General features: G+C 43.5%; 1 protein-coding gene across 3 annotated transcripts in view; it reads left to right on the plus strand.

Moving 5' to 3' along the window:
- Positions 1-22,292, plus strand: part of LOC144763879 (inositol-trisphosphate 3-kinase B-like) — a 292,849-nt gene that overhangs the window by 205,558 nt on the left and 64,999 nt on the right. For all 3 annotated transcript variants that reach the window (XM_078649872.1, XM_078649875.1, XM_078649873.1), the window contains exons 4-5: positions 5,700-5,913; positions 21,729-21,933. In XM_078649872.1, coding sequence (XP_078505998.1) covers positions 5,700-5,913; positions 21,729-21,933 — 419 coding nt within the window. The remainder of the gene's footprint in view (positions 1-5,699; positions 5,914-21,728; positions 21,934-22,292) is intronic.

A 22,292-nucleotide genomic window follows, 5' to 3' on the forward strand; every position in this document is an offset into this window, starting at 1 on the left:
CTAGCATTTCTATGCGTCCTGCATCCAAAATGTTTACACACTGTCCAACCTTTCCCCATCACCATTTTAAAACCAAAAGATTTCTTTTAGAGTCTCCCATTCACGAAATTACACAATTTACAAAGTTATTTTACTCCTTATGAACAGTTCACTCTCTATATACACTAGAAATTCATTTTGCATTCATCCCAAATGTACTGTCATTTCCTCGTGACTGTTAAGACCTCCTGGGGTCTTCGTGCCGATATCTATAATGTGCCTGGACTCTAGCCTTCTCAATTTCTTCAATCTATCACCCCCCCGGGGATTATTCGTCACTTGGTCCAAGGCAAAATAAACTAATTGGTCACTGTTGCTGTTGTGGTATTGTTTGTAGTGCCTCGCCACCGGGTATGTGGGATCACAGTTTGTGATTGCTCTAGAATGTTCTAGGATACGCATTTTCGTTGGATTCACTGTGCTCCCTATATACCTTAGTCCGCAAGGACATACTAAACAATAGACAGTATAGGGTGTGGTGCACGTTAGGAAAGACTTAATTTGTCGTTGTTTCCCTCGAACCTGGTATGAAAGCATCTTTTTACTGTTTCTGCACGCTTTGCAGCGTCCACATGGGTAGAAGCCTGGCAAAGATTTCCCAAAGGGTTCTATAGTTGGACGGGGGAGGTAACTGCTCGTTAGAGCGTTTCTTAGTGCCCTCGCTCTCCTATAGGTTATCATCGGTTGTGTGGGGATGTCTGCACCTATGATAGGATCCGTGGTGAGCAGATTCCAATTCTTTTCATCACTTTACGTAACACCCCTGCCCCTTCCGAGAATACCGTGATTAGCCTGAGGTTCCCATCTTGTTCTAGATCCCTTTCTTTTGCCTGTAGTGTGTCTTTACGTGGGATGTTCTCCACTTTTTTGAGGGCTTCTCTCAAACATTCCTCCCCATAGCCTCGCAGCTTGAATCTTTCTATACTTGCCCTGGCATTGACTTTAAAGTCTTCCTCTGATGTACAGTTTCGTTTAATACGTAAGAGTTCACCATACGGTATACTCCTGATCAAACTGGTAGGGTGGCTGCTCATGGAATGAAGGGTAGAGTTCCCCGCTGTGGGTTTTCTATACAGTTGTGTGCTTATTTTGCCCTGCTCAAGTCTTATTTTTAGGTCTAGGAAACTCACTTCATTTTCACTTATCTCATGTGTGAAGCGTAAGTTATAACAGTTAACATTCAACCTCTCTATATATTCTTCCGCTTTGCTTTCTGGTCCCCTCCATATGATCAGCAGATCATCTATGTATCTGTACCAGACCAGTATGTACTGTGTCCATTCTTGATATTTGGGATCCCAAGCTATATTTTCCTCCCACCATCCTACAAAAATATTTGGGGAAGGGGCAGGGGTGTTACGTAAAGTGATGAAAAAGAATTGGAATCTGCTCACCACGGATCCTATCATAGGTGCAGACATCCCCACACAACCGATGATAACCTATAGGAGAGCGAGGGCACTAAGAAACGCTCTAACGAGCAGTTACCTCCCCCGTCCAACTATAGAACCCTTTGGGAAATCTTTGCCAGGCTTCTACCCATGTGGACGCTGCAAAGCGTGCAGAAACAGTAAAAAGATGCTTTCATACCAGGTTCGAGGGAAACAACGACAAATTAAGTCTTTCCTAACGTGCACCACACCCTATACTGTCTATTGTTTAGTATGTCCTTGCGGACTAAGGTATATAGGGAGCACAGTGAATCCAACGAAAATGCGTATCCTAGAACATTCTAGAGCAATCACAAACTGTGATCCCACATACCCGGTGGCGAGGCACTACAAACAATACCACAACAGCAACAGTGACCAATTAGTTTATTTTGCCTTGGACCAAGTGACGAATAATCCCCGGGGGGGTGATAGATTGAAGAAATTGAGAAGGCTAGAGTCCAGGCACATTATAGATATCGGCACGAAGACCCCAGGAGGTCTTAACAGTCACGAGGAAATGACAGTACATTTGGGATGAATGCAAAATGAATTTCTAGTGTATATAGAGAGTGAACTGTTCATAAGGAGTAAAATAACTTTGTAAATTTTGTAATTTCGTGAATGGGAGACTCTAAAAGAAATCTTTTGGTTTTAAAATGGTGATGGGGAAAGGTTGGACAGTGTGTAAACATTTTGGATGCAGGACGCATAGAAATGCTAGAATGCCCATTCAGGGCGAAATGAGTGAACGCAAGGTATAACTTGGTTTGTAATTTTTTGCATAGTACAGAAATGAATGTAAGCCCATCCAGGGCGCAATGAGAAATGATAACCTTATATAAGGGTGAGAATGTCATTTCATGTATGATTTATGTGGACATTGAAAGATGGCGCTCTATGCAGTCCTGTTTCTATTACTTGAAACGTGTGTCACATGTGGTGTATAAAAAAGTCAAAAAAATGGCGCGTCAGTGTACCACTGACAAAGGCAGGAGCCGAAACGCGTCTGGTGCTCAAAGGATCGAATAATAAAACCTTAGATCCTACTCCCACGAGTGCTGTTTTCTTTACAAAAAGAGAAGAAAAGTAGCGGAGATTATAGCGAGCAGCGTCGCTCGCGACACGCACCCGTGCAGGAGTGCGCGGCTTGACGCAACAAGGAGCGAGAATATATATATATATATATATATATATATATTACAAACTAAACAAGGAGGCAGTGGTGGCAACAACAGCAGCACATCAGTCCTATAGAAAAACTTATTCGGTATTTTAACAAGTAAGAGATACCCAGTATTGGTGCCTCTCAAGGCCACAAAAACATCCCACTACCAAAGATGTAGCTACACGGCAGTTCTTCCGAACTTCCGTGTTCAATACAGAAAAAACACTGTGCCATCAAAAGATGATTTGATACCGAGGAGGCATCAGGAACGCGACCTCCACTTGTTCAATATCGTTTGTTACTATGCTGGACTGATTTACATAAATCATTGAGACATGATTTCTTACTACTAAGTGGAGCATTGACGTTGGATAATTAAAACTATCTTGGAATGAGCTACTAAGATTGATATTTTTCCTAAGACTTTTCAAGGCCAGCAGATGGGACATCAGATTGGACAATGAGAATAAGTGCAAGCATGTGACCCAGTTGCTTGCTTCCTTTGATGCCAAGAAGCCCAAGGTGCTAATGTTAATTTCCCCTCCAAATTACTCTTAAGTACATGACTGGACTTAATTGTGTACTTATTTGTAATTTTGCGTAAAAGAGTAGCTTGGAATTACCGAGGTTACTCAAGTTGTTCCGGCCTAATTAAAATAACTCCCAGTCCTAGTTGTATCCACAAAGGGATGCCATTCTGAAGGTCTTCTTTGTCCTCTGAGATACTGTCCAACGCCAACATGGTTGTCATGGTGCGGGATAGATGATGCAGTAACCAGTGATAAGTCATCGGGTGCTTTATGGAAGAACACATCACCTTGGACCATACTCTGTTGAAAGCTCTGCCCGAACTGACAACAGTAGAACCTTCCACCAAGATCATTAGCAATGGCTATATATTAAATGCTAACACGCTCAACATGGATTGCAACTCCAATTTACAGTACAACGTAGCAACCACAACAGAACTTAAAAACTCATGCAACACACGTGCACTAACACAAATAACTCAATACATCATCTGTGCACAAATAACGCTTCACCTAACGTCGGGTACCTATGGAAACATTATACATATTTACTTTACCCATTTTTACTCCCTTACAACCATCTTCAACGTCCATGTTTGCTTCTGCCATTCCCTACACAACATACACAATTGACTACAAACAATAAGAGGTGCCTACATTCTACAGCCTAAATGCCACTCTCCAAACATACAATATAGATGTATCACGGCCGAAAAAGCCATGGCTATTTGCTGATGAGGCCCTGTTGTTATATTGTTTAACATGTACTTGTATAGACTGTTCTGTATAAGAATTCTGCAAAAACTACTAAAAGCCCAATACAAATCAGTATTAAATACAGAAGGTTGTGAATATTGAGTAACACGTACTGAAAAGGAAGTAAAATCTACCTTTGTCTGCCTGGTAATGATTGGAGCTTGTTTAGCCCCTTCAAGAAGATCCATGTATGTTTTACCTTTAATGTGTATCACACAGCTGAATTAAACTAGAAGTAGTTCTGCTGGTAATTTGATTTACAAGGTATACGGTCATTTCGTATCCCTCTGGCGACCTGAGCTTCCAATTTACTCGCAGCATAATTTGATCTTGTAGGGCCTTAATTTCACTTATTAAAATTCCGAATGGCATTGCACTTACCTTATTTATCTACTGTCTAAATGTCTCTATCTGAGTAAACAAGGGAGTAGTGCACACAGCTAGAGGGAGCTGCAGATAAGCATTTACATATCACTTATACATTCAAATCGAATTATATGAAACAATATGGTAACGCCTAATTAATACCGTGTATTTGTAAATCACCATGTGCGGTGAAACGGGGGTTTAAAAGGTGACAATGTTCAGGGGAAAATTGTAAGTCAAGATAATAAGTATACTCAAGATGCTCCTCGGAGCGATAGCCGCGCTATAAAAATGTGTGCTTACATTACATTACATTACTCAAGAAGTGACACAGGTATGCACATAATTGATAACACGAACCTATCAGTTAATCAAATTTTACTTTTTGCTAACAAATATTATTTTACTCTGTAGAAATCTCCGTTTGTTGAGGGTGAACCTGTGAATGGTCCGTATTTGAGCCTTGTAAATGTTGAGGGTCGTCATCTGAATGAGTGTCTCTGATCTCAGATGCCACAGACCATTTTCTTGCAATTTAAGATTCGCTTCAGTGTTCTTCTGCGAACATGAGTTAAGCAGGGGTAGGAAGCATAACCAATTGTTTTTACTGTGCTTTCTAATGTGAAATGGCTTGTTCAGGGACAGGCGAAATTACTGTCCGGTCCATTGTGATGTCCATAAGGAGTTGGATTAGCCGTACTACACTGACCTAAGCATGTTTTAATAGGTGTTATCATATTTTTTTCTAATAAATGGTAGAATCCATACAGCTGCACGGGGTTAAAAGGAAAAATCAAAAAACAAAAAAGTCAAGTATTTTCGCTATTTTTGTGAACAACCTTCACTTGCTCTGAAATTGATCAACTCAGTTGGTATTCCCAGTTTGTATTTTGTTAACTGATATAACTCTGAAAGTAACTATTCACATAGCTCACTCATTCCCCCCTTTCTTCGCCACTAGTTCCTCTTCCACATCTCTCCTGCCTCACTTCGGTGCACTGGGGCGACCTTAGGGCAGCCTTAAGCTCTCTGCAAGCTACCAACCTAGCATATCAACCAAAAACAAACTATTACTTGTGGACCATGAGTGCTTACTTACGGTGCTTTTTTGTGTGTAATTTAAAAAAAAAACATTCTAAATTTGAAAGAAATTGGAGGTTTCGAAGCCAACCCCCTTTCTTTCATACGTTTTCTGTTCTACGTCAGTAACTCCTTTTTGTGGTAAATCCTAGTTCTCTCTGTTCTGTATCAGTAAATTTTGTTGCAAATGGATGGCTGTCTTTTCTAGCAAAGCATTGTAAATGAAGCTTTGCTTGTAGGAGCTTGGGGTGAACTGCTTGGTGAGTGCTACACAAACAGTTGCTTCCAACCCATCTGAACTGTGCTGACTGTCCTGTTACTACTCTGTAGGTAGCTTCCAAGCTGCAGCCAACGGGCAGATATTGAAGAAGCATTGTGAATGCGAACAGCGGTGCTTGGATATGCTGATGACCGATATCCTGAGGCCATACGTTCCCACCTATCACGGCGACGTGATGAAGGAAGGTGAACGCTACAATCAGATGGAGGATCTACTCTCGGACTTCGACTCGCCGTGTGTCATGGACTGCAAGATGGGAGTCAGGTGAGAGTTGTGTTCTTGTATGATTTTTCACTTTTGCGAATTTTGTCGTGGTGGGCCTTGTAACAAATTATGTGTTGAGTTCCATTTTGTTCCGCGTGCAGTGACAGTTAGTGACCCGTAGGGCATAAATATTTCACTTTTTATTCGCATTACTAGATGGTCCAGATTCCCCCATTTGTGTTAATAATCTGGGACACAAAGACACTTGGGTAAGCAAGGATAATAATGCACAGGGGACAAGTAAGCAAAGCAGTCTTGGAGTGATGTAGGACTGTTTTTTTCTACGCTTGAACTCTGAACTGCTTCCATCTCTTGAAACAGGAAGAATTAATTAACTGAATCCCCCCTTCTTGCTCACTGGTTTATCTGCTTGTGAGGATATTACCTCTTCAGGCTCCGCTGATGCATCACTGATGAGAGCTCTCTAGCCCAAGAGATAGTCTTCCCTGCCCTTGCTTACACGGGCCAGCCAGTATTTCTACTCTGAGAAAGAAGTGAAGGTTGCATGAGGTTTGTTATAATAGACCAGGGTTCTCCAAAGTCGGCCCTGGACAGCTGGATCCATGCCACATTTTTATCATATCTCCATTTTGATAAATGTATTTGTCTTACAAATCTGGCATGGACCCAGTCCCTCCAGGACCGACTTTGGAGAATCCTGTAATAGACTGACAGACGTGTGTCAGCTGGGCAGTACCTCTCTGCTACTAAGCTGTTGGTTTCCCAGTCAAGCATCCATAGCATCTCTGCTACCACTGGCTTAAAAATGAAGCGTGGTATTTTACGCTCCGCCCTCCATGTGACCGGAATCGGACCTTTCAGCAGCCAGCAACCCCAGAACTTTGCTCCAGTCAATGACCATGCAAGAGTACCTGATAAGTGTATCCTGTTTTCTTTCAGTTCTCTCTCATGAACACAATGGGGAGTGTGATACTCACTGACAACCCTCCTTCATGAGAACTCTGCAAGAACATTTGAGTTGCAATGCAAACAATCTAGGTTGCTTCCTACCTGCTTGAATCTTCACTACATCAATAATGGCTCGCCGACTGCTGGAGCAGATGTAGGGGATCGGTATATAAAAGTGAGCTATGTTGACGCTGGAGGCCTTGTAGGGAAAGCTTCTCAAGAGTGGGCCTATGAACCGACAGCTTGGATTGGCTGGTGCAATTCAGCCACCGAGAAATTATTTGTGGTGTAGTACATAGTAGTTCAGCGAATAATGAATGGATTTTTACGCTCCGTGATTCCATATCAGCAAATATGGTTTGAATATAGACTGCTTCAGATTGCATTGAGTACTTCCTGTATCTCCAGGATGTCTAGACACTGATATTTGCATAATTCAGTAGGAGGTGCCATTTACCTTCTGTGCGTTGCAAGTCCTGTGTTCACTTAGTCTAGCAGCAATTGCTGTTCTTTTGCAGAGATTTGCATAGGGCTTTATTGCCATTAGTATGGCTTTGCTGCACTGTCTGAGCTCTGTTACCCTGGTCTTGAAGATAAGAGTCTGTTTTCTGTTCAGTCGGATTATTGGCATGGTGCTTTCGCTATATGGTTGGTTTAATGTTTTGTAATGGTTGGGGGTCTTGCATAGCCAAAGGTGTTTGCCAATTTTGGGACTTGCCAGCCACGAGACTTGTCACGGATACTTAACATGCATGGGTGCAATGCCACATGGAAACAGGTTCCGCGGTGCACTAGATGGAACGCTTCCAGACTCTGTTTCACAGTATCCCTCGAGGGGATCTGTAGCGTGTATCAAATAAGCTTGAAGGAAGATCTTGACTGAACTCCTTGGGATCTCCAACGACTCGCTAGCCACATCCATTAAAGAGGGGAAAAAATTAAGAGACCAGCATCCCACCCAAGGTTAATCTATCAGTAGGCTCTGACAGACGAATGTACGTTGTTATCCTGCAGTCTTTTTCCCCATAGGGAATCACAACGCGGTCGTTACAACGACCGCATTGTGATTCCGCACACCATTACTCCGCAAGTCAGAACAATGACTTGCGGAGGGGGGGCGCTGGATGTTGGAATAGTATAATTTACTATTCCAACTTCAGTCTGTGCGGACAGTAGGTAAGGTGTTGGATTTTAAATCCAACACCAACCCCCAGCCCCTCACCCCCCCTCCACAAGTCGTTGTTTCGACTTGCGGAGTAATGGTATGCGGAATCACAACGCAGTCGTTGTAACGTCCGCGTTGTGATTCCCTGCGGGGAAAAAGATTAGTGGTAAACGTTGTTTACCCTGTCAGACCCCAGGTGAGGCGGAGTAGGGAAGCACTCTTTACAGGTTTATGCCTTTTGTGAGCTGCTAACGGTAAGGCTCTTAATAATTCTGTAATTGTGCATAACCTTTATTTAATTTGGTGGACAACCCTCAGTAGAGGTCCATTCACGCGCCTTCATCCAAATATGGCTTGGATGGTAAATTGATGAGCATAGAGTTGGAAGATCAACGTCCAATCCACTTTTTTAAACACCCTTGAGAACTTGGCTGATGGCCACACCCTAGGTTTAGTAAATGAAATATCTCACTCAAAGGGGCGATTCTTTCCTCTTTTCTGTCAGTTATCATGGATTTGCCTTTCGGGTCGTGCTCCAGCACCCAAATTGACATTCTTAATCTCGACCAAAAAGTTAGTTTGTGTCTAGTCTAAGTTGCGAAGCAGTTGTTGGCAGCATCTGCAGCTGGGATGGTCTATTCTGCAACTGATGAGGCAAATGTTTGCAATAATTCTAGGCTGCGCTACAATCTGTCCATTACTGCAGTGCCGTGTGCTCCATTAAGAGGAACACCGCGTCCCTACAGAGAACTGCGGTCATTATTATATGCATGTTTTTTTATTAATGTTGTTTACTTAAAGTCAGGCGGAAAATGTTGACATTTCACAAAAAACAAACACAAAACTTTAGTCGAACACATACTGTGTGGTGCATTTAAACCACTTTGTCACCGTGAATTTCACAAGTCATTCACAGTGCTCAAAACTGGACCTGTATATTGGAAACATTCTTAAACAAAGGGGCATCTTTTCCTATTGGGAGGGGCTGATGGCATTCCTACCGGCTCCTCCAGAGAGTCCAATGTATTCCTTTTTCATAGCTTAGCGTGCTGTTGGCACTCGCACCGGCTGCATAATCCCCCCCATTCCCCCTGTTATTGTATGTTTTATTACTAGATGATTTATTTATTTTTTGCATAGTTTTATATAGCGCTGGCTAGACCCGGAGGTATCAGAGCGCTTTACATGAGGATCCGTGAGTTACAGGTTACATAGTTACATAGCCAAGTATAGACATAGGAGAAAAAAAACATGAGATTACACAATAATGTGAGTTATTAGCGCTTACACATGTCTTATGCGGAGGGAAAAGGTAGGGGGGAATGGTGAACAGGGGTAAGGGAAGCAGGTAGGAAACACAATGGGGAGGCGAGGAAAAAATGTCCCAAGTCCGGCTGGGTGAGTGACGGCCGAGTGATGAACCAGAGCCAAACTCCTCTATAGCTGCATAGGACAGCTCCACCGGGCATCTGTCAAGGTTGCTCGGGCACCACGGTAAGCACAGTTAGGTTTCAGCCCAGGGGGCATCGTCAAAGTTCCATAGAGATCACCGGTCACAGTGTTTCTGGGAAGCTCCCGCTTCAGCCTCCTGCTCGCCCCCAGGTCAAGGGTAAAATGGTGATGCAGCTACCCGGACAGAGGCCAGCTGCCGTTTAAGCCTCCTTGCCTCCAACAAAAACTGGGGTCTCAGTGCTCCCAGAGGTCAACTAAGTAATAACTGGGGAGCAAGGACTACATCACAAAGCTGTCTTCAAAAGAGTAAATCTTGTAATCGTAGTTAATCGGTTACCACTCGAGTCCATTTCGTGCTTCTTGGGGTCCACAAAAATCCATAGATGTACTGACCGAAATCCACATCACTCGTATAGTTCCCGGAGTATCCAGAGGCACTACCCTTATACCGATAAACTGTGTCGGACAATCGTCAGTAGAAAATATGCATTCAGCTTTTTTTTATCCTCCACTAAATGCTTTTTTTTCTTCCTAGTGGACAAATCCCTGTCTTGCCATGTGGTTGGGAAGCTTTTTCAATACTTACATGCATATTAGGGAGCACGCCTACATGAATAAATAGATAGGGAAAAAAAAGCACAGGGAGTATACCCAGAATTTTGGTGTGGATGTTCCCTACCTACTTGGTGACCAACACCCTGGCTCTCTTGGGAATACCATTGTCTCCATCCTTAACACTTAAAAAGTTAGTTGGGTATAACTGCACAAACAACTATTTTTCTTAATAAGATCCAGGCCATTGCTTGTGTAGCTATTTAACAAAGTGTTGTAAACTGACCACAAGATGACAGTGTAGTGCTTTTTACATACCAAAAAATAGAGTGCATTATCATGAGCATTCTCACGGGGGGTAGCCATTAATAATAATTAAAAAACAAAAATGGAATATCCCATTTAGTGGAAGTTATCATATTCTCGGGTTGATTGAGCTAGGACAGTGTCTGCTTGCAAAGGGTCAGATTATATGGAAGCTGTCTTAAAGTGACTTTAATAGAGCCAGGCAGATAATTCTTTCTCTTGATTAACGGCCATAAGGGCACATTTTTCTCTGTGGGAAATGAGGGTTAATTGCGTCCCACATATTTGCATTTGTGTCTTGAAATTAAAAACCTGTGAACACCCTGGTGGTTTCATGACTGCTTTAAAGAGATTCGTTTTAGTATCTTAACTGCTTTCAGAGATGATACTGTGTCTCACAGATACTGTGGCGCTGGCGCGATAAACGGGTACCAACAATCACTGACAAACATCAAAAGCAAAGCTGAAAAAAGTTCATTCGAGCAGAAAAAGGTTCCACGCCTCAGTGGAGTTCCCAGATGCAGGAAAAATAAATCTGTGATCCCTTGGAAGACATTTGCCTTTACAAGGGATAGATAAAAATATATCGCCCTTATTAAGCATCTTAACCGCAGGCAAGCTGCTGCCATGAGAAATTGTGCTTTGATGTAATTTGGTAAAGAAGATATTTTTTTTACATCCGAGTCTTCCATTGTATCATTGACCTATTTTTCCTGCATTGAGGAGCTTGCAGTGTGGACCCTTTTTTGTTGGAATGAACTTTTTTCAGCTTTGTTTTTGTGATTCTTTTGGCTGGCTTGACAAGTCGGCTATGTTCCTGACCTATTGTGACCAGTTCTTTAAAATATATATGAAGCGGGCTTTGACTCCAACCAGAGCAGTATTTCTCTCAAACTTTATGCTATTGGTGGTTTGGTGTATCCATTCCACCTTCTGTGGAGTGCTTGCATCTCCAATCCATGAGGGACTATTTTACAACTCCCACATTAAGTTCTCTATTTTAGAAGTGCAGTGTATTTAGAAAGCATTCTTTAAGCACTGCAGCAGGCTTTTAAATATTTAAGTGGGCACTCGAAATGTAAGCCAGACTACTGGCTTTGCCAGTGCTTTTTTTGTAACTGTTCAAATACTTCTTCTTCCAGAGAGGTATGGCTCATTGTCTTCTGTCATCCACAAATTCATTATTGATTCCTGTATTCTGTGATGTTCCTTGTTTGTGTACCACAGGTAAATTCATTACAATTTGGTCATTGGGGGAAAAAAATCTTACTTTAAGGCATTTGGGTCAAGATGGCCTTGGTTTACTGAGCTGCTTTCCCAATTCCTTTTGCACCACACTTTTGGTTCTGGAGTTCAACATTCGCTTTCCAGCAAAGCCCTGTACAGTCGTGACCACGATAAAGTTGAAGATCATATTAGTAAACTTGGTTAACTATATTTGCTCGTATGTAGGCATAGACATAAAGCATGGGATGCACATACATGAAGCATGGCATTAAATAACCACATGTTAGGTAATGGATGTAAAAGATCAACGAGAGGCGGGGCTGGCACTCAGATGTTCATGCATAAGGGAATTGAACAAGGAACAATTGACCTCTCTAAACCTACCCTTCCTTTACATGGAGATGGGGATTGACTGGGAAGAACCCATATTCATTTATATGTAATGTAGCACTCTGAAATAGGTTTCAGGACAATTTGGGCCCATCATCTGTATGAGTGTTCCTGTTATCCATTTGGGACAGTGTTAGGAGTTCATAGTGACTTGGGTGCGTATCCACATAAACAGCATGAAAGGTCTTGATGTTAGTTGCAAAACATTAGTCAGAAATTGAGTAATGCTCAAGAGATAGAGGGACAACCTCTCTGAACACCAGGAAGTGGGCCACCTGGAAGTTGGTGAACCTGTCCAGATTTTAGCCACATCAGACCAAGCACTTGTGGTGAGGATTGCATTTTCCTTCCCTGGAAAGAATCTCATTGACCTACTATGACTGTCTGCAAAAGACCCTTTACCAACCAAGATAAACAGAAGAAAAGTTTTGAATAACCTTGAGTTCTTTTTGAAGATCTTCCGGTAAGTTGTATCTGAAGAGTGAGCACAGTGGATTGACAGGTCTGTGGGAGGTTGTAAACAGTTGGGTCAAGAGAATATGAAGCTTTATTTTAAACAGTTTGCTTCCAGTACCTTTTTTGGCTGACCTTCTATGCCTTGACCTCAACCTGACCCAGGGTTTATGGGAACACAAGTGCTAGGTAGCAGGCGTCTACACCCCCCATGCATCCTGTTAAGTCTCAAAGTCCATCTGGCTCTTTCCAGTTCTTTTGTCAATGATTGAATGCTTTGGTGCCTCTCTGCTTCCATAATGTGCGGCCTGTCTGATAGTGGGCAAGTGTCCAGAGGAATTGTATCAAAAACATCCTGTTCAGCATCCGGGAGTTCAAATGTTCAATGTCATATTGGAGTAAAAAAAGACATTTACAGTTGATCTAGAACTGTGCTTCTGGTTTTCTTTTAGAATCCGCTTTCTTAAAATTTACTGTGCTGTGTTTTTAGGTCTCGCCTGAGCCAATGCGCTTGCGCATTGCTGGCGAGATTATTGTACAGTGTTTATGCTTTGTTCCAAACCATCATATAGGCTTTCAAGAGTTCTGTTTAATTTCCATGGCACAAACCAGAACTATAGCTTGGGCAGGTTCCCCTCCATGTAAACTTTTTTACCGATGGCTCTGATTGCACTGAAATTCAGAGTAAGGACTGCGTACCTTATAAATATAGTTCTGTTGACGTAGTCTGATGATAGAAATCTTCATCTGGCTTTTCACTGAGATAGATGACCCCTTTCCCTGGAAGTCTAGGATGCCTCCACCAATAAATGCAGTGGAAAATACACCATATGTTTGTGGTTCCCAATACTGGCTAGGGACACTTGTTCTACTACTCTTCTGGTGCATTGGTAAGAAATTCAAAGTAGGCTCCCAGCTGTTAACTGCACTGCAACGTGCACCCCACAGGAAACAATCTATACTGCTTATCATTATGCTTGGGAAAGCAAACCTCAAACATGATTAAAAGGGGAATCCCTTATTTTAAAATAGCTGCCATGTGAGCTTGATGCTGCATATTCCTAATTTGGTGACTCCTCTAACAATGCAATGTTGTGGGATTATTAGTCTGTTCTTCTGCCTAGCACTTTCCCATGCTCACTTGACACTTGTCAGGATTCCAGGTTCTCTGCATTAAGATGCTCAACTCCTCTAGGTAGTTGAGTGTTGTGACACAGATGTTCCATTTTATCCAACGTCCTTTAGATAGTGAATTTAGCATTCAGTGCAGAACATGCTTAAAGAGATGCTGTGGCTCAACAACCAGGTGAACTGTTAGAACTTGGGTTATTGGTTGAGAGGGGTGAAAACCCTTTTCAAGCAACAAGCACAATCTTTGTTCGGGTGAACTACAAAAGTCACTATATTAACCTGTGCTTAACCCTCTCGGAGCTTGGCACAAACCAGTCAGGCTTAACTTTGAGGCAATGTGTAAAGTATTTATGCAGCACTTAAACAGTAATAAAATGAAAACACAAGAAAAATACAACACCAATTTAGAAAAATAGAGAAAGATTTAATTAATAAAATAATACCAAAGCAAATGAAATCCAAATTAGAAGAATCTGAGGTATGTAATTTTCAAGTTTTTAGTGAAAAATGGTGCTTTGATCTTTTAGGCGCTAATTGTGTATATTTGGTCACATGAGACGGGGCAAAGTTAAAATTTAAGGGCGACTGTGAGGGAGCGTGGGTAAGATATTCAAGGTGGATTGGACCCAGGCTTGGTTTACCTTCAGACTTGGAAGAAATTCTGAAAAAAAGTGTAGGAGAAGGTAGTTCTGCAATGCCAGGTAGCAGGCTGTGTTTGAATAGGATTTGTCCCTGTGGAGCGCTGGACAAAGTCTTGGGGAAGGTGTTGACGATGAAGGGAAAAAGCTGGTGAAGCTGGATTTCCTGGCCAATGAGGTTGTCTATGTCTATGGGGAGACTGTCGCCATAAAGCCGAATAAAGATTTTTTACCTTCAGATTTTTGGAAGTCGAAAATCTCCAGTGGCACAAAGCTGCAAGCTGTGGCAGAAGTGGACTCCACAAGGTCGGATACTGTGGCTCGGCGGTCCTGCTGAACAGGATTTGATGCTGCAGAGAAGAACCTCTTGGGAGGTTAGGACTCACTCCACCAGAGGCTAGGTGCAGAGTTCAAGGTCGATGAAGCTTGTGTCCCTGTCGCTCACACAAGAGGCCAGCCAACTAGCCTGCAGAGTCACTCTGGTAGTCCGGTATTTTAGCATCAAGACAGGACACAAGCATTAGGGCAGTGCTATGGGGTGCAAGCCAAGCCTCAAGCTGCAGGGCATCCTCTGGTAGTAACTGGGCAGTCCTCTGGGGAACAAGGCAGTCCCAAAACCTTCCAAAGGACCTCAGAGTGGTTCTGAGTGTTCAATATTTATACCTGGTGTCGGCTTTGGAAGTTGGGTAATCTTCTATGATACCCCCACATCTGGCTCTGGCAAGCTCTTCCCTTCCCCTGCCAAGTATTGGGGTGACAAAATACTACTTGTGTGGGTGCTAGAAACAGCCCTTTGACGTGATAGTGGGGCAGCGAACAGCTTCGCCCCCAGCCCTGCCAACAACTCATCCCATTTTGCCTCACTGTCTGGGGGAATGTACTACGTCCAACAGCTAAGCTATTCCCAGCCATGTGACTTAGGACACTGGCAGCAGGCATCCAATGGCTAGGATAAGAAATGTCAAGTTTCTAAACGTACCATTTTCAGTGTTGACTTAAGGTCAGACTTTGCCATTAAGGAGAGGGAAGAGGATGTAGCCTGATGGCTAGAGTGGTCGACCTCGAAGCTGGGGATCTGGGTTTGTGTCTCGGCAACGACGCTCAACATTCTGTGATTCAGGGCAAATCACTCAATCTCCCTGTGCCTAACAAAAACTGAATGTGTCCTTGTGTAATGAAACTGGTGCATATGTAAAGCGCTCTGATATCGGATATCTACGGATCTAGTTGGCGATAAAAAAAAAACACAAAAAAATTAAAATAAACACAAATTAAGGAGGATTTTAAATTACAATTCATTTGAGTCCAAATAGGATATTTCTACCTGTTCCCTATCAAAAGTTAGCACATATTAAATTTAATAAGGGAACCCAATGTTCTCTTGTGGGATAGGTAGGCCTTATAGTAGTGAAAAACGAATTTAGGAGTTATGTGCACTAACAGGACATGTATATTTGGAAACATGTGTCCTACTTTTCAAATGCAATTCACCCAGCTCAGGAGGCTGTTTAGGGCCTACCTTAGGGGTGAATTATATTTTTAAAAAAGAAAGATTTAGTCCTGGCAAAAGTTTTATTTTGCCAGGTCGAATTGGCAGTTTTAAAATTGCACTGCAGGTTTCAATGACATGCCTGAGACCTGTTTTAAAGGGCTACTGTAGTAGGTAGTACAGTGGGTGCCGCAGGCCCGCTGTAGCATTTACAGGCCCTGGGTACATGTATGGCCAAATAGTAGGGTTTTATAGGTATATTAAATGCACCCATTAGGTGTAAGCTAATTTTGCCATATATTAGGGAGAGCGCACAAGCACTTTGTGCACTTTCCACTGCTGACCAGTGCTAGAGACCTACTGTCAACAACACACATTTTGGGAAAAGGAGGGTTCACAGAAAAACGTTCGAGGCTAGACCACACCAAGGGTGTTGTGTTTCACAGGGAAAATGCACAAGTGCAGAGTCAGTTTTTACACACTTTCCACTGATGCCTCTGCTCTTCCTTGCCTAGAGCCCCAGGTCATCATGACAGACAGCACTAGCAGGATAGATAGATTCCACCACAATGCAAAGTTCATCCTCTTTCAGCAGGCCTCCCACAGTCTCCTTACCTTCCGCCTGGAGAAGCTCCACTAGCTATCGACCTTGCAGCAAGAGATCTAGGTGGTTTTCATTGCAGTGCAGAGCACATCATTCTCCTTAACCTCCACCAGCAAGCCTGGCATCATTATGTCACTCTCTGATTTGGAGATTTGAAATTCCTGCATGAGGAGAGCAAGGCACACCATTCAGAACAGAAACAAATCACGAGTGCAAAGTGCTGCAAGAGGAAACCCTTGATTTGCTTCATGCCAGCGTTGATATCTTGAGTATCGGGATCCAGGGTGCATCCTGAAGTGGGGACTTGAGGGGGCAGTTTTGCCACTCTTGGAGGTCATGGGATGGTGACCATATTATTGATATAAGGTGGTGCATCTGGAGGCAGTATGGTGCCAGGACACCCACCTAAGGTAATCCGTTATAATAATGGAGCAGGCACAGCTTACTGGGTGGGGCCATTAAGTGGATCACTGGGTGGGCCACTTAACTCCATATACTCAATCTGGATGGGATCCATCTACCCTGATTAAGTCTTAATCTCCATTGAGGGCAAGGGGATCGGTTCATGTTTTTTGCAGACACCCTTATCTAAGGTTCCTCACCACAACCTATTCAAAGAGGTCTGTTTAAAATGATTGCCCATGCAGTTGGCGTTATGGTTTTCTAATCATGTTTGTTCACTGCTTTGATCTGTAGATTCTGGTGAACTAGAAACCCAATGGAAAACCAAAAATAATGCAAATGCTATTGGCAAACCATCCACAATCAATATTACAAATTAAAAATGATGGTACAAGAAGTCACTTTAAAAATCAGTGTGAAGATGGGGCAAACACAAAAAATAGTGAAAAGGTTTGTTCTTTTGTGAAGTGGACAAGGCAGGCCTTGCCTCTAGTTGACTTTCCTACACATGGTTTGTGCCTCTCCTGCATGAGTGCTTAACATTTGCTATTAATTACCTTTATGGAGGTTAATTCTTCATAAAACCAACCTGCAGGCTGCTTCCAGTCTGAGCCCCACAAACCGTGGGTGCCTCTTGTGGTAGGCAAAGCTATCTATTAAACATGCTAAGTTCAAAGTAGGATAGTCTCCACCTGTGGAGACAACTTTAAGCAAGTTTGATTGCATGAATTTCAAGCTACTCCTTTAAACTGTCTTTGTCTGTTTCATGATTCTCTATACCATTTGTTTGTCAAATCTTCTGGGATAGGCATTAGTGACCATGTATGCTTGGAGAGAAGTTGGAGGTCTGTCCCAGAGCAGGGCTAGCCTGCTCTCTGCTTCCAGTTCACTTCAGGAATTTGTTCAGGCCACGGTTTCCAGGCAGAAAATCTCTACTGGGGCAATCATGTTTTTTGCATAAAATGAGGACCTTAAAATACCTGCAGGTCAGGTTAGGGGCTGACTGACGCACTCCTGGTGCAATTCTTTCACACAAGAGTATTGAAGTGGGCGTGACAACCCCTCGGGTGTTCTCTCCAGCTTTTGGAACAGTTCTTCCACCTCGTCATCAACAGTGACTCGTGATTGTGCTTTAGTTTAAGATGGTCCTTTCTGAAGGGTTTCCAGAAAGTATTTGGATCGTCACGTGGTGGGTGGTGGATGGGAATAATAGAGATTTGTCACTGCAGACTAGCATCCCAGCCCATGCATTGGTCACATTGTGTAGACTGGAAATTATGTGCAATAGTGATAACGTGATACAAAAGGGGATGATGGACGGAGCGTTTGAGCAAATCAAACACTCACCCCCAGTCAACTGATCTGGGTTTAATCCATCACCATTCTTTAGCTCACTCGGCCACCCCAGTTCAGACATGGCTATATGCAAATCAGTCTGACCCTGTGCCTCATGGGAACAGTCCAGCCCGAACTGCCAAACCATGTCTTCCCTGGACCGGAAACAAGCATCCTGGGACCGGTTTCGGATTCATAATCCTCATCAGCCAGGCTATCTTGAATCCATTGAGCAAGGGACTCACGTCTGAGCATACCCTGCCACACTTAGGGCGAACAAAGCGATACAAAAGGGGATGATGGACGGAGCGTTTGAGCAAATCAAACACTCACCCCCAGTCAACTGATCTGGGTTTAATCCATCACCATTCTTTAGCTCACTCGGCAACCCCAGTTCAGACATGGCTATATGCAAATCAGTCTGACCCTGTGCCTCATGGGACCAGTCCAGCCTGAACTGCCAAACCATGTCTTCCCTGGACCGGAAACAAGCATCCTGGGACCGGTTTCGGATTCATAATCCTCATGAGCCAGGCTATCTTGAATCCAGTGGCCAAGTGAGCAAGGGACTCACGTCTGAGCATACCCTGCCACACTTATGGCGAACAAAGCGATACAAAAGGGGATGATGGACGGAGCGTTTGAGCAAATCAGACACTCACCCCCAGTCAACTGATCTGGGTTGAATCCATCACCATTCTTTAGCTCACTCGGCCACCCCAGTTCAGACATGGCTATATGCAAATCAGTCTAACCCTGTGCCTCATGGGAACAGTCCAGCCCGAACTGCCAAACCATGTCTTCCCTGGACCGGAAACAAGCATCCTGGGACCGGTTTCGGATTCATAATCCTCATGAGCCAGGCTATCTTGAATCCAGTGGACAAGTGAGCAAGGGAATCACGTCTGAGCATACCCTGCCACACTTGGGGCGAACGCTCCGTCCATCATCCCCTTTTGTATCGCTTTGTTCGCCCTAAGTGTGGCAGGGTATGCTCAGACGTGAGTCCCTTGCTCACTTGGCCACTGGATTCAAGATAGCCTGGCTGATGAGGATTATGAATCCGAAACCGGTCCCAGGATGCTTGTTTCCGGTCCATGGAAGACATGGCTTGGCAGTTCGGGCTGGACTGTTCCCATGAGGCACAGGGTCAGTCTGATTTGCATAAAGCCATGTCTGAAATGGGATGGCTTAGTGGGCTAAAGAATGGTGATGGATTAAACCCGGATCAGTTGACTGGGGGTGAGTGTTTGATTTGCTCAAACGCTCCGTCCATCATCCCCTTTTGTATCGCTTTGTTCGCCCTAAGTGTGGCAGGGTATGCTCAGACGTGAGTCCCTTTCTCACTTGGCCACTGGATTCAAGATAGCCTGGCTGATGAGGATTATGAATCCGAAACCGGTCCCAGGATGCTTGTTTCCGGTCCATGGAAGACATGGTTTGGCAGTTCGGGCTGGACTGTTCCCATGAGGCACAGGGTCAGTCTGATTTGCCCGTAGCCATGTCTGAAATGGGGTGGCTGAGTGGGCTAAAGAATGGTGATGGATTAAACCCAGATCGGTTGACTGGGGGTGAGTGTTTGATTTGCTCAAACGCTCCGTCCATCATCCCCTTTTGTATCGCTTTGTTCGCCCTAAGTATGGCAGGGTATGCTCAGACGTGAGTCTCTTGCTCACCTGGCCACTGGATTCAAGATAGCCTGGCTGATGAGGATTATGAATCAGAAACCGGTCCCAGGATGCTTGTTTCCGGTCCATGGAAGGCATGGTTTGGCAGTTCGGGCTGGACTGTTCCCATGAGGCACAGGGTCAGTCTGATTCGCATATAGCCATGTCTGAAATGGGGTGGCTGAGTGGGCTAAAGAATGGTGATGGATTAAACCCAGATCAGTTGACTGGGGTTGAGTGTTTGATTTGCTCAAACGCTCCGTCCATCATCCCCTTTTGTATCAATAGTGATTAACTCCATATGATGCACACTGAATGTTCAGAGTGGATCCAGTCATGTAAAAGATGAGCAGTGCTAGTACGCATGCTGGACGCCAGGACTTCTTGGTTGACCCCTTTGCAGTCTTTGGATGATAGTTAAGGCAAGATACTGCTCAGTTACGTTGATCTCTGGAATCAGGTTGTTTAATGATTAGCTGGGCTCCCCAAAAGTGTTAGCTCAAATGTTAAGCAATAGAAATCATAAATTTAGCCTGGTTCTGGGACATATCTAAAGGCATGTAGAGTGCAGAGAATTATTCTGGTTATCTTGCTGTTCATCTGCAAGCTGTACATATGGAGCCTGCACACAGTTAAGCCTCAGCCCCATGAAGAGATGCTACAAAACCCCAAACTTTAGCTTCCATAATTGTCCAGAAGCATATTACAAAACCCTGCATACCACAAGTACCAGCACTTACCTCATCCAAGCCTAAATCCATTCCACCATCCTTATCCAATTCCCTGTCTCATTTCCTTTGCCTGCTTATTTATTCCTTCTCCACAGCTCAACCAATACTACTCTCCTCTCCGCCCTCTTCATCTACTCTTCTCCTTACTCCATTCCCACTCCCCTAATAATTTTCCTTCTTCTCATTTCTACATCCCAATTCACTTCCTCTGCCGTCCTTTCCGTAAGAGCATAGTCTACTTACGGGTTCTTGAACAAAATCACATATGCTAAATGCAATAGCTGAGTGGTGTTTATTGTGGTCGTCTGTATAGGTAAATGTTGGCTTGAATCCTCAAAGACTAGAGCATTGACATCTCCCCCCCGACAAGAGATGCCAGTAGTTGGATAGAAATATCTTCTTTTAGCATTACTCTGCTTATTCAGTTCGATTTGAGGTGCTTGTGCACACATACGACTTGCAGTCTAATGCAGTTTGAAGTGGATGTGTTTGTCATACTAGTCCTGTAGAATAATGTTGAGATTGAACTTCTCATTAAGCTTTTGATGTACAAGATTGACTTTGCTCCAAATACTTAGACACCAAGTTCTTCCTCTTCCCCCTCAGATGACCCTCTGCCAAGACGGCTCGTAGCAGTGCCACAGAGACTGCCAGCCTCAGAGTCACTTCCATTCTCTGGTATGCACAGGCTCATGCTATAGACAGCACGTTCAAATCAGGCCTTCTGGCTGTGCCCTTATTTTTCAGAGGTTGATCAGATGACATCTGTAAGTCAGGTTGGTGTTGCTGGTTTGCTTCAATCCATTAACTTCAGCAAGAGTTAGGTGTTGCTCTTGAACAGTTGGTGTTTTAGGCATTGGTTAATACAACTCTTTGATCCTCATTGTGACATTTCATAGCCATTTGCTGGACTTCATCAACCCCACAGACCACTTTATTATACCTTTTAAAATTTCCCTTTGAAAATGTTTTTCCTCAGAGGTGCTTTTTGCTGTACCTTGGACAATTAACCCTTCGTACTCACGACTACCTTGTTCGATCCAACACAATGTTTTTTTTCTCCAAAATAAAAATATTTAAATATTTACATCTGCTGAACTAGCTCATGGATATGCCTATGTCTATCCTTAAATTTCAATCCTTGATTGACAAATGTAAAAACACAGTTTGAATGGTATATATCCCTGCTTCCTCTTGATCAGTAGTTTATTATTCTATGCGGGCTTCTGATGTCTTTACTAGCAATGTTGCGAAGTCTATCGCGTGGATGTTATTGAGATGGCAAACTGGGTTTTCAGTTTGCTGTAATGCAGGTTTACTGTGTTTCTAAAATGGTCATGTGATGGGCTTGTTTCTTAAAACAGAACATACTTGGAGGAAGAACTAACAAAGGCCAGGAAGAAGCCAAGCCTTCGGAAGGACATGTATCAGAAGATGATCGAGGTGGATCCGGAGGCACCAACGGAAGAGGAGACGTTGCAGCGCGCAGTCACGAAGCCGCGTTACATGCAGTGGAGGGAGACGATCAGTTCAACAGCAACACTGGGCTTCCGGATTGAGGGAATAAAGGTATGGGACCCACAATGCATTTGTGCTTTGTCTAAAATGTATTATACCCTTATGGTTTGTCTCTGGCTAGGAAATGCCTAGAATTGTCATTCCCTGCCTGATTTCTGTTCACCAGATTTAATCATTCAAAGCCAGTCTTTCATGTTGTACAATTTGTTGGAGATCATGATGCAAATATCATTGGCTGTAGCCCTGGCCTATGTTCAAAGCATTAATGCGTTGTCAGTGTTGTCCCCTTTCAAGTCCGCCCATCGTAATCTACCAGCTGTATTCGCCTTTAGAGCGAATTCAACACAAACACTCTATTATGCGTTCCTTGCCTTCTCCAGGACAAGTCAACAGCTTCTACTCCTTGCCAT

This window comes from Lissotriton helveticus, chromosome 6 (assembly GCF_964261635.1).
Source record: "Lissotriton helveticus chromosome 6, aLisHel1.1, whole genome shotgun sequence".
In the NCBI taxonomy this organism is placed as follows: Eukaryota; Metazoa; Chordata; class Amphibia; order Caudata; family Salamandridae; genus Lissotriton; species Lissotriton helveticus.